The 13,835-nt window shown below is 32.2% G+C and overlaps 1 protein-coding gene across 1 annotated transcript; it reads right to left on the minus strand.

The window, feature by feature from the left end:
• Window positions 1–925: 925 nt before the first annotated feature.
• On the minus strand, window positions 926–9,715 carry LOC111707954 (uncharacterized). Its single transcript, XM_023481152.1, has 18 exons — window positions 9,615–9,715; window positions 8,822–8,911; window positions 8,424–8,506; window positions 7,249–7,311; window positions 6,515–6,612; window positions 4,699–4,777; window positions 4,455–4,505; window positions 4,286–4,349; window positions 4,024–4,113; window positions 3,632–3,968; window positions 3,315–3,561; window positions 2,588–2,657; window positions 2,115–2,252; window positions 1,989–2,059; window positions 1,848–1,917; window positions 1,714–1,774; window positions 1,414–1,522; window positions 926–1,115 (listed from the first exon to the last, which is right to left on the minus strand). Exons 2-18 carry the CDS (start codon window positions 8,909–8,911, stop codon window positions 1,067–1,069), a joined length of 1,770 nt encoding a protein of 589 aa, XP_023336920.1. The 5' UTR covers window positions 9,615–9,715; the 3' UTR covers window positions 926–1,066.
• Between the last annotated feature and the right edge of the window lie 4,120 nt (window positions 9,716–13,835).

The following is a 13,835-nucleotide window of genomic DNA, read 5'->3' on the forward strand; positions in this document are numbered from 1 at the left end:
ACATTTATATATAGTTGATTTTTCATAATATGTTTTAATTGTTATGATCTGAGAGTTACTTATAAAAACATTTATTCCTGTTTCGAGGATTTTTGGTAATGAAGACGACATTTTCATATTTTCCAGGAATGTTCGAAAACAAGTTGTAAGCTAAATATTATTTTAAAAAACAAAATCAAAACTAGTATGAAATATTAAACATATAAAAATGCGGCGAAAGATAATCGATGACTATAGGTTGTAATATCTGAATGATTTGTTTAATATTAATTTGATTTTTTTACGGTCTAAGTCGTATGTACCAACTTCCTCAATTTGTATGGGCGTTACGCTCTTCGGTATGAGACGTCTTTAACAATTTTTTCCTTATAGACGCAACATATAGAAGTAAGATTAGTAGTGATCAAAAGCGCTTTTTTATCGCATTAAGCCTATGCCCCCTTTCATTTTTCGCGAACACTCCCTTTAAAGTCATATCTTAAGAGTCTAAAAGTTAACTTTTAATTCCAAAGCTTTTAGGTTATCACTGTAAGATAAGAGAGAAAATCTTTTAGAATAAACAAATTAGTAATTTAAAACTTTTAGGTTGAAATATGCAAAAAAGTATCACATTTTTTCTTCAATCTTCTTTGATTGTTTTGTACTTTACTTGTTGTGGTCTTTTTTCTTAATATTTTAGTTTATTTGATATATTCATATTCTTATTTGTTTACTTTTTTATTTTTTTTTCTAGTTTAGTTCCTTTTTATCTTATGAAATCTTTTTATTTCTTTTCATCTTTCTTTATAAAATTAATTACCCCTGATCTTCTTTCTTTCCTTATTTTACATATTCTCTTTTCAACCTTTTATATACAAATGAAATCAAAGCATTTTTTCTTTTTAATTCAGTTTTACCCTTCTCTTTCTCTTTTATTCTTTTCAAATTTATTTATCTAGTTTATTACATAATATAAAATTACAATTTCGTTGAAGTAAATCGGAGAGTTTTAGTTAAAAACCTTTTATAAATCAAAAATATTGTTAAAGATCCATCCAGATTTCATTTGTTTTGAGATCTGTTTTTCTTAAATCTTGACTTGGCATGCAACCTTCAGGTCAGCTGATTTCTTCCATCTAAAAATAAGCCTCCATAGAGTTCATCAATATTTTTGGAGCTTCTGCAGTAATAAGCATAAATCTGGTGTTTAAGTATTATAAACAGAATAGAGCGACTATGAGTATAATTTCAAGTGACCCTCGATGCAAAGATGATAAGGCCTGATTTACAACAACTGATCATTGAAGAACTCAGAACTCCATGTGTTTATCTCTCAAATAGTGTTCAAATTGTTGTTAAACGGAAATGTACTTTAGCGTACAGATCAGTCGGAATAGGATAAGGAATGTAAAATAGGAAATATTGGTCTCTTACCTTCCAAGTACGCTAGACTTGTACTGCCAGTTGGAAGCTGCTGGAGGGTCACCAGGGCACTTGGCCAGACTGTTGGTGACAGAGCCAAACTCTATCTTACTGTCCTTTCCTATACAAATTGTAGTGAAAATCATTTGTATTGATTTTGCAAAGCATGAAGTAAAAGCTACGGTTTCCAAGGCAAGCAAATTTTATTTGCGCACAATTGTGAGCCCTTTAATTCAGTGTAATTCTAGAAAATGTCGTGCAATTCCAAGGTCAAAGTACAAGTCAAGTGCAAAAGTTTATCTCAGAGCTTACCAAGAGTTGGTGTAAACATCCACTGCTTTTCCTTAGCATCCCAGAACAAAAACATTGTCGCCTGTTCATAAAACAAAAATCAAGTTCTCTTAGTTCTCAATAAGAATGATTTTATCAATGTCTGATCTACTTACAAGGGTTGTAGGTGAGCTGACAGTTGTGGTGGTGATACTAGGTCGGGAGGTTGTTGTGCCAGTAGGAATACTAGAAAAAATATACATATACATATACATATAACAATACTTTAATTTTTACTAATTATTGATATTGTATACTTTGGTACAGGAGCTGGAGCATTGATGTCATTTGAAGTCAGCTTGTAAAATGGACGTTCATTGTGCATGCCCTAAAATCATGAGATTTATTGAATAACAAGATTCTTCATTTAAAAAAATATTTACCTGGAATTCATAAATTCCAAACTGTTCCCTATATTTCTTTAAAAGGTCGTTATCAGTTGTTGAGAATTGCAGGATTGAGGAGGTGCACACACATCCCGTCTTACGCAGAAGTTCTTCTTGGGACTTTGAGAGCTGGTTCTGATCAACACAAATATTTAGCATGAAGATCAAATAAAAGCTAAATAAATAAGATTAAATAGAAAGAGAAAATTTATATGTTTAGCAAATTATCGAATTCACTTTCAAAAAAGCAATTTTTTAAACCACTTTTTCATAAATGTACATAGTCCCAAGCAAATCTTTTTAGATATGTCTATCACTTGAATGTAATTTTTTCAGATTTAGGATGACAATTGATAGAGTTCTAAAGTTTACAAACATTTTCTGGGCTTTGAGCTTTGTCAAGGAGTTGATTGACTGCCATGTCCCGCAGTTTAGAAAAATGCTTGAAAAGGTGTCAATAAAAAAAGGACCTGGCTGTTGGAAACAAGGCTTGTAACTCTTTTCCCTTCATGAAGCTGGAAGTTAACCTCATTCTCCAATCTTAATAACAGTTTGTTTTATATTTGATTACGATTATGATTCCAGAGCCCATGATTTAAAAACTTCGACTCGAGCTGTAATTCCTTAAACCCGACTTTTAGACCCGATCTTTGACCCAAATCTGACGACAGCTTGTGTCACGTGATTGACAGCAGCAAGATCTTCGGCTCGACTAAAGGAATTAGGCCCAATGAAAATAAAACCAACCTTGGTTGGTTTTAGTGGAGAATAAGATGCAACTTTAATCCGAAAGCTCAAGCCGAAAATAAGGTCCAACAACAGCTTAGACCATAGCCGTAATTTCCCGAGTTTTTAAATCGCGGGCTCAGGGTTTGAATTTATTGAATTTAATCTAGATCACTAAAATATCTGTCAACAGTTTAAATTTTAAAGTCAAAGATTCAAGAGAATTTGAGTAAGTGATTCATGATTTGCCAACATGGGAGATCAGCAACCTCGACAATACATTTAATTTGGTCCCAGATTTGGTTTCTAGAATATATTCTTACATCTTTTATGAATTACCAGCTGAAGTGCATGGCGTTGCCTGTAGAATTTTAACAACAAATATGGCCAGCCATTGCTTACATATATATGAGCAAAGAGGTTTATTACATAGACAATGCATTGGTTTAAACAACACAGGTTTGAAATTACCTATGTGTGTAGGAGTCATATGCCTCAAAGTAGGAAGGCAGGCAAGCTGCTGTAACTCCACTGCTTGTCTTGACTCCATACACAGGCTTCCCATTGGACCCATAGGTGATGGACATAACCGAGGTGATTGGAGGAGGAATATAACCAGGAACATCTGCTAGAGGTGGTAACTTCACATGGGACACCTTGCCAACCTCCTTACTGCCAGGTGCAAAGAATTTTATCTCAAAGTCATATTCAGAGCAATCTAAAAGAAGTTATAAGTCTATAGAATTTTTTTTAAATAATAAAACGTGATAAGCAAATCTGTAGGATACCTTGGACGGCAATGTTGATTTCAACAATTGGGTTAAGGAATGGTGGCTGAACTCTGATGGGGCCAACTTGAGTTGTTGCTCCCCCAGTAGCTCTTGGTAAAGTATTTGAGTAGGTTGGTGATGGAAAGGTTATTGCTGATCCTGCTCTGCCTCCTGTGGGGGATCCTGGAGGACTATTGTATGGACTTGAAGATCCACTGGAGGAGGTTGAATAAGTTTGTGCCAAGGGTCCTCGAGGAGGAGTTGCTCCCTTAACAGCTCCACTGTATGAAATACCCCCGGTAGAGGCAGGAAGAGTTGAAGCTCCTCCAACTTGTATATTGGGATTAAATGTGCTCTAAGAAAAATCTGAGTTAACAACAGATTTGCTGAGATAAACTAGAAAAACTAACCTCTCCAAGATGGCCCCAGGAAAATGAACGAGACTTGGTAGGGTTGGAGGATCCAGAGCGTGCAGTAGATCTTACTTGGCTTCCAGTAACCTATATAGATCTTTTTCATGATAAAAACTCAAATTTCAGGACAATTAAATTTTAGATTGAATTGGAAAGGAAACGCAAGATAGTTTAAGCATGCAGGTCTACATAAACAAAGGGTTTCATTATAATATATTCCGTATCATAATAAAAAAGAAAGTCTAAAATCATGCTTAACCTGAATATAATCTAGACAACTAGCTCCAGGGAGAAGATCACGAGGGATAGATATGGTTGCTTGTCTAAACATAGTTAATTTATGTTATATTTAAAAATTTCCAAAAGATATAGGAAAGGTTGAAGTGAAATAAAATTTAATTTAAATACTTCCCATGTAAGTAAGTTACCTTAAATCAACAACTTTCTTGACAGGGTCCCAGTGGTAGGTCACATGAAATCTTAAAACAAAAATGTAAAAGACTTAACATACCTTAAATATCTCAATGGAAAAGTGATCATAAAGATGTATATATCCCTTGAGGAAGGTTTCTGATTATGACAACTCATTCATTAATTGCAATTACACATATAAAGTGCTCTATAGAACTGGGTTCAATTGATTGATTGATTGCTTTGTTTAATATTTCTTACTTGGATGCATCAGGAGATATTGTTTGTGGAGCTCCAGCAGTCCTGAACAGTTCATCTCCGCTCTTCTCGGTCTTAGTTCCTGTACAGGATTATAGTTATGATACTCATGAAACATAACAGTAGCAAGATAAATTGAAGGTCGTCTAATAAAATTATCAAGTTAATAATCACAAAATAACCCTAGTATTGGCATTTCCAAAATGTGGTCAGCCTATTTTGTGTTTTCAGTATTACCAGAACTAGATATGAAGAATTTTGTTCAGATTTTGACAATTTTGCTTTTATTTAATAAAATTGAAATCTGAATGCAATTCATTGGAAATATCAGGACTTGGAGAATTTCGTGGTTATTGTTTCAAGAATCATATATGTGAAAGTTGGTTGACGACTGTATGAAACAAAAAGTTGTCTTGCTATTACAATATAATACAGTCTATCAAGATACAATGGTAGGTATTAATAGCAACATAACGAAGACGACATTTTTATTCAAGATTTTATTGTTCACCAACTTTTTTTGAATTACAAGTTTACAAAAACACTAAAGAAAAGCTTTTTAAATTGAACATTCTCTTTGTTTCCATGTTTTTGTGTATTCATGCTGTTTAACAGCTTGATATACAGGGTGTCCCACGAAACATGACAATAGGAAGACGACTTGAAAGTCGTCTTTGGTATTTGAATTTATTTGTGAATTTTAGTCTTCTATCTACTTTAACATGCATGATTCTGGAAACAATTATCACACAATTCTCCTAGCCCTGACATTTCCAAAAAGTGGTCTGCGTTTTTTGTGCTTTCAATATTACCGGAGGTATAAAGAGTTTGGTTCAGATTTCAATTTTCTGAAATAAAAGCAAAATTGTCGAAATCTGAACGAAATTCTTCATATCTCTGGCAATACTGAAAGCAAAAAAAAGGCAGACCACATTTTGGAAATGGCAGGACAAGGGAAATTTTGTGATTAATATCTCTAGAAATTTACTTCTAAAATTAAGTTGACAAATAAACGCAGCAAATTATATCAAAAATCAAGACGACATTCAAGTCGTCCTGCATACTGTCATGTTTCGTGGGACACCCTGTATATAAAAATAGAAATCTAAAGTCGTCTTCATTGTATTGATATAATCGCTTACCACCGTACAGTGCAGTACAATATAAGAGTTGTGGTAAAGTTAATTTCAGTTAGGATTGTTAATCGTTTTAAAAAACGACCGTTTCAAAAAACAAAGTTTTAGTTTTTTGTTTTTTTTTGAAAACGATCCATCCCTAATTACAGTACATGACAGCCCAAGTATTTCAATTTAGGAAACATTTTTCTAATCTTTAAATTTCTTTTTTAGTTTACCCACTCACTTAGTGCCAAAAACGAATTCAGTACAAAATTATTTTGACCCTTTAGTTGGTTATAAATTTAAAATTTTTGATTATTTTTTATTATTTTATTTTAGCTAAGCGCACTTCTTCTATTTTTTCACTTTTAAAGAAGAATATTTTCCCCCCCCTCTGCATAGAACTTAAAACTGAATACTGAACACTGGAAAACCAGCGACATATATATTTTAAAAAAAGTATAAATGTTGATTGCATGAGCATCCGCTCAATCATCTTTTAAAAGAAATAAAAAGAAAAATTACAGAATAAAGTTACTCTGGAACTTTTCAGGTAGGGTTTCATAGTTTGAGACTAAAACAAGGCCCACTGTTAAGTTCTTACCTTTTCTTATTATTTTTTCCATCTTCTGCTTTACAAGGGGGGGGGGAATGAGAAACTGCGTGGAGGGATCGTGGACGGGGATCCAAATGGTTTTTACCTAAAGTATTTTTTTCATTTGTCTCCACAGCAAACCTATATCCTACACAGGGCTGCACATCTACTATCTTAGATTTGGTATTTTTATCCAACGAATACCTGAAAATAATAATTTTTTAAATACTGGTGTACTAGTAACACTTTGCACTGACACACTTCTCCAGTTTATAATAAAATCTTAAATATCATATAAAAACTTTATATATATATAAATAAGATATAGTATATATATATCTTATCAAATCTATTCAAAGACAATTTACCCTGAGAAAAGATTAAATACATCAAGGAATCCTACCATCAAGTACTTCAACCATCAAGTACTTCAACCATCAAGTACTCCTTACATCAATTACTCCTACCATCAAGTACTCCTAACATCAAAGAATCCTACCATCAAGTACTCCTAATATCAAGTACTCCTAACATCAAGTACTCCTAACATCAAGTACTCCTAACATCAAGTACTCCTACCATCAAGTACTCCTAACATCAAGGAATCCTACCATCAAGTACTCCTACCATCAAGTACTCCTAACATCAAGTACTCCTAACATCAAGTACTCCTAACATCAAGTACTCCTAACATCAAGTACACATACCATCAAGTACTTCAACCATCAAGTACTTCAACCATCAAGTATTCCAAACATCAAGTACTCCTACCATCAGTACTCCTACTCCTACCATCAAGTACTCCTACTATCAAGTGCTTCTACAATCAAGCACTCCTACCTAGTAGCTCCTGTGGGTGGAGTACCATCAGCCCATACTAGAAGAGAGTATGTATCTACGCAGCTAAACAGAAAAAAAATAATATTTAATAAAAAATCAAATTTATGAAAATATCAACAAAAATGTTTTTAAATTTTTTTAACCCTTTATAAACTGATGGAGGGAAAGGGGGGGGATCCATATTAATGATGTTCATACATTTCAAGTTTAAAGCTTTTAAATTCTATTTTTAGGTTTTAGGTTTTTTCTCTTTGTGTACATGGTAAAACAAAATCAAAACGAAATGTTTGCGTATTTTATAAAAAAAGTTTGTGGATTTCCGAAATTTAATGACATTCTAACTGATCATTCATAAACCATGGGGACATGTGAAGTCTTACAAAAAAGTTGGGCCCAATCGGTTCTGCCGTTTTAACGTTTATTGGATACAAACAAACAAACAAAGAAGCAAAGTATGTATATAGATGCAAAATAAATGTGTGGAAATTAAGATATACAGTAGTTTTTGGGAAAAGAAATCCAAAAAATAACAAGTTTTGGATCAGTTTTGAAAAGTTCTATGCCGGGCGCTGATTCAAATATGCTAAAATGATTGAATATTTGTCAAATCAATTGAAAAAATGAAAAAAATTTACTTTGAAGGAGATTTATAGCCTAAGATGTGTGCATATCATATCCAGAAAAAGTATGCATAATTAGGCAGTATTCACAAAAATCCAGGCGGCTGTGAAATTGTGCAATAACTTTCAAAACTGGATTGACTTTTCGGGTTCGCGTTTACTTTTCTGACTCATTTCTACATTTTTGTACATTTTTACCTACAATTAAGCTTGTTTCTAGCTTCAGCTTAAAATGAGTAGTTGACAAAATGCTAATAGATTTTTGCGTGAAAATATGCACATTTTGGGTCAATGTATATTCCTTAAGACTCAAGCCCTCGCATTTTAATTAAGCTCTAAGTGCCTAAATTGCAAGGTAAAGAACAAATCTCTCTCGGAGTAAAAACAAAAAACAGTTATGGTTGCAAATTTTACTTACTTTTTTACTATTTTAAATCACTTTTGCTTTGCAATACACCAAAACTGTACTGTACTGCATGGTGTGTTTCTCTACAGGGGAAATATTTAATCTTTCTAAATATCCTAGGGAAAGATCTGACACATTCTTTTACTTACTCTGGATTTTTCACTATTTTTGACCACTCAACCAGCACTTTTGCAGGATCACTCCGGGAGGGTTGACTGATACTAGGCTTGCCCTGAATACATAGAAAAGTAAATATTTACATAACCTAAAGGGACCATATACACACTTAAAGGGACCATATACAAACTTAAAGGGACCATATACAAACTTTAAGGGACCATATACAAACTTTAAGAGACCATATACACACTTAAAAAATTTAAATTACGTTGACATGTCTCTTTAAATAAATATAAAAATATCACATTTTTAATGGATACAAATTTTTTTCTACAAATTTCCAAGAACCCTTAAAACCAAATTTTTTTTTGTATTTATACTGAAAATTCAAAAAATGAGAAAAAAATAAAAAATCAAAGATATTTACATTGGCAGGACTAAAGCCGGCATCCTTTCCAAAACAGCTAGCTTGAGTGTATCCAGCAGTACATAATAATAGTATACTGTACAACAACATCTAAATAATAACAATAATAATAATAATAACAAAAATAATAACAAAAATAATAACGATAATAATAATAATAATAATAATAATATAATTCATGATAATCTGATTACAATGAATATGGAAATATTAATGGTTATCATAATGATAATAATAATAACAATAAAAATAATATCAATAATAAAGATTATGTTTTTTATCAATAATTTGTTACCAGTATTTACCTCTTATAGTTAAAAATATAATCAACAACAGCAATAATGCATAATACATTAAAATGCTTTGAAAACATATTTTTTACCATTCATTTGTCACAAGTACCTTCTATGATTTAACAATAATATAAACAACAATTACAATAATAATTACAATAAAACGTCTTGAAAATATGTTTTTTACCATTAATTTGTTACAAGTACCTCCTATGATTTAATAATAATATAAACAACAATTACAATAATAATTACAATAAAACGTCTTGAAAATATGTTTTTTACCATTAATTTTTTACAAGTACCTCCTATGATTTAATAATAATATAAGCAACAATTACAATAATAATTACAATAAAACGTCTTAAATATGTTTTTTTATTATTAATTTGTTACAAGTACCTCCTATGATTTAATAATAATATAAACAACAATTACAATAATAATTACAATAAAACGTCTTGAAAATATGTTTTTTCTCAATAATCTGTTACTTGTACCTCCTGTGATGTCTAGAGTAGATATAAAGTAAAATGTATGTGTATGTATGCAACCCAGTTTCAGGATTTCAGGCACATGGCAAGCAGTTCAAGGCATATGGGAAAACAAACTGCTTGGAAATATGAGGGTGTGCTAAAATTTTAAAAGATTAACTTATTTTGAAAAATCTAATTATTGTTAAAATACATTGGCGATGGCACGAAAATTCAAATTTTTTAAAAAACCGTTGTTTTTGATAGTTTTCTAGATTAATTACAAAGAAACAAGAAAAATGAAAATTTTCCAACCCTAATCATTACTTTTCTTTTTCATTTTTGGGGGCTACAAAACATGAATAGTTTTTACAATTCAATAATCTTTCAGTTTGCACAAATCATAAAATATCTTCAATATCTTTTACTGTGAACAATGCGTTTTTGTTTCTTCAATTTTTTATGACATTTTCATTAAACAAATTTGCATCTTTGATTTTTTTTACAAAAATGTATTTTTTCTAGTTTAAAATTTAGTCTGAGGCTGTTTTTTTAATTTTTTTTTTATCCAATTAACACACACTGCCAGAATGCCTTATTTTATCTATGTATACCAGACTTAATCTAAATTCATTAAATTCATTAAATAGCTATTTTGAAAGCCTTTCAGAAAAGGAAGCAGATTGCACAATTTTCGAGGAAACATTTTTTTTCATAATTTTGTAATGGTCATTATAGCTTGATTGTAATGTTATCATATACAAAAAATTGTCGATCGCAAATTCTCCGATAATAAGGAAAAATCAATAATATATTAGTTTCAAAAGTTGTTTTACGATATTGCATCTCCGTTTTAAAGTTTTAAATACACAAGAGTTGAATGGATAAACTTCAATATCATCAATGGAAGACATAAATTTAATGAAAAAAGGTTAAAAAAAATATTACCAATCAAAAGAACTTTAAAAAAAAATATCAACTCTTTCTTGGAGCCGTTTTTACCATTTTAAAATGAAACACTCTTAAACATTCCTGTGTCCGAATTTAATGAATTAAAGCCGCGTCTTAAATCCTCCAAAAACCGGTTTCAATTGAGCACTGCTTAAAGCTTAAAGCATAAAACATTGATTACAGTTTTAAGCGAAACAGCCTTTGTCACTTTCATGTACCAACCATATTTGAACCGCGGCTAAAATTTAAGCTGCCGCTCAAATTCTTTAAATTCGGCCTCGTGATGATTAATTTAAAAATTTTTTCCCTTCCAGAAAAATAATATTTTTGGAATGAAATAAAATCGATTTTGTTGATTTTTTATTACACTTTATCACTAGAATCTCCCTAGAAAGGGGTTGATTCATTTAGCGTACTTTTTCTTGTCTTGCCTTATAATTAGACTGTTTTTGTATTGTTACAGTAAAGGATCGTTTTCGAATAGAAATTTAAGGATTTTTTTCTGAACGAAATTGAAAAAATATCAATAACGAATCGATCAGGTAACGCACGAATTAAAATTTCTACTAAACGAGTAAAAATATCGAAATGTGTCTTACTCTTTACCGAACGATAAATGAAAAAATAAAAAAAACCCTACCATCTCTTGTTCTCCTCACCGGTTCTTTTTACTTTTAAATTGTGAAGAAGAAAAAAAGCTTTTGTGATAAGGTTGACTGACTATACCTTAGCCCTATTCAGATTGAACTAATATAGATGGTGGGGGAAAGGGAAGGGGGGATCCGGATCCCCCTCCCCCTATGATTTGCCATTGGAATAAAAAAATACGTCAAAAAATGTTCTAACAAATATTTATTTTTATTTTTGACAAACATGTATTTCATTTTTCAAGGACTTTTTAAATAAGTTAGTAAGATCTGTAGATCTTTGCATTTTTGGGCAAAAATGTTTTCAAAAATAAAATTGAAAAAGTAAAGAAGTTTGAGCGCTCTAGTGTAAACTGTTTTTAAGTTATAGAGAAAAAATACAGTATGGGGGGGGGGTGAAATCCCTCCTCCCCCCCAAAAAAAAATCGTGATAGGGATAAAACTTTATAAAACGACTATATAGAAACCGATGTCATCTTCAGATGAAAAATGATCTATATACATTATACACTATACAGTACAATATAAACAATGCAGTAAACTGGAGTTCAATTTACTTTTTCCAATTATTTATACTGAAATCATAATAGAAACTATGTTATTTTCCGAAACTTTAAAGGGAATGTCTGGCTAGACATGGTAGTTAAGCGGAGAGTGCAGTATTGTAGAGGTACGCCTGCGCAGCACGGTAATCTGACAGGTTGCGGCCATTGTACTCCTGCTTAGCAGGTTAGATAATCCGTAAGATTGTAATGATAGAATCTTCATTCTTTCTGAAATAATTATACAAACGTCTTCCAGGTCTTGTATGATTTCTAAAAAAAGTCTCTACAATGCTCTGTGTATCAGCTCAATTACAGTGTCTAGCCAGACATGCCCTTTTAAGGAGAAGCAAAAATATACTCAATGCAAAGAATTTGTGACAATTAAAGTTTAATAATGAATCTTACCAATATATGATATGATCGAAGGTACTAATGCAAGGAAAGTTAATTGCTGCAGTGGCGTATACTCTGCGTACAAAGTGAAACCAGTTCTCTCTGGGCGGACTTTGTAAACAAGAATAGATGCATCAGTGTTCGTTTAGTATCCGAGGTTGTTAAAAGCATTTAATTTTGATAATTTTGAAAATTAACAGAAAAGTTTCCATGTGACCTGAATATTTCATAGATTATTTTTGTGAAAATGGATTCCATGCCAGGTGACATCCGTTTTGTATTTACTTTTTCGCCCAAAGACAGTACACTGCAGTACAAAAGATGCGTACACCTCTGAAACAACTTTCCTTGCATTAGTACCTTGATATGATCAACGTTAATAAATGTGTGTATCAAAATATACAAATCAAACTAGGACTTCAGAATTAATTGATCTTTGCAGTAAATTAAATTACAAAATCAGCAACTAAACTAAAATTTGGTAGAGCATCACTTTTCTGGCCGTAGGAATCAAACAGTTTTGAAAATAAAAAAACAGTTTATCTTGATGATTTAGTTGGACGAATCTTTAGATATTATATTTAACATTTTACATGTTTGTTTTATATGTTTCTGCGCACTATGTCTTTAATAATGTGTTCGTCATCTGTGTGTTTGTCCACGACATGTTTGCAATCTGTGTGTTTGTCCACGACATGTTTGCAATCTGTGTGTTTGTCCACGACTTGTTTGCAATCTGTGTGTTTGTCCACGACATGTTTGCAATCTGTGTGTTTGTCCACGACTTGTTTGAAATCTGTGTGTTTGTGCAAAACATGTTTGTATTCTGTGTGTGTGTGCACGGGGTGTTTGCAATCTGTGTGTATGTGCACGACGTGTTTGAAATCTGTGTGTTTGTGCAAAACATGTTTGTATTCTGTGTGTGTGTGCACGGGGTGTTTGCAATCTGTGTGTATGTGCACGACGTGTTTGAAATCTGTGTGTTTGTGCAAAACATGTTTGTATTCTGTGTGTTTGTGCACGACGTGTTTGAAATCTGTGTGTTTGTGCATAACATGTTTGTAGTCTGTGTGTTTGTGCAAAACATGTTTGTAATCTGTGTGTTTGTGCAAAACAGGTTTGTAATATGTGTTTTTGTGCACGATGTGTTTGTTAATTGTGTGTTTGTCCACGAAATGTTTCCAACATGTGTATGTCCACGAAATGTTTGCAATATGTGTATGTCCGCGACATGTTTTCATTATGTGTATGTCCGCGACATGTTCGCAATATGTGTGTTTGTCCACGACATGTTTGGAATATGTGTGTTTGTCCACGACATGTTTGCAATATGTGTGTTTGTCCACGACATGTTTGCAATATGTGTGTTTGTCCACGACATGTTTGCAATATGTGTGTTTGTCCACGACATGTTTGAAATATGTGTGTTTGTCCACGACATGTTTGCAATATGTGTGCTTAAACTGTGTGTTTTTATGTTTTTCATTTCCCAAAGATTTAAAGGGTGATGCAAAGAGAGGCTGAAGGTAGAGGTTAGATAGATATAAAGATAGATAGATATATATAGATAGATAGATGGATAGATAGATAGATAGAGGATGTAAGAGAGAGAGAGAATGGGAGAGGGATGGAATAGAGGCCTGAGCAAGTATAGTATTGAAACCTTCAGCTTGGTCTGACCTTGTGACAAAATTACCTTCTTTTACAGTTTT

This window comes from Eurytemora carolleeae, unplaced genomic scaffold (genome assembly GCF_000591075.1).
Source record: "Eurytemora carolleeae unplaced genomic scaffold, Eaff_2.0 scaffold711, whole genome shotgun sequence".
NCBI lineage: Eukaryota > Metazoa > Arthropoda > Copepoda > Calanoida > Temoridae > Eurytemora > Eurytemora carolleeae.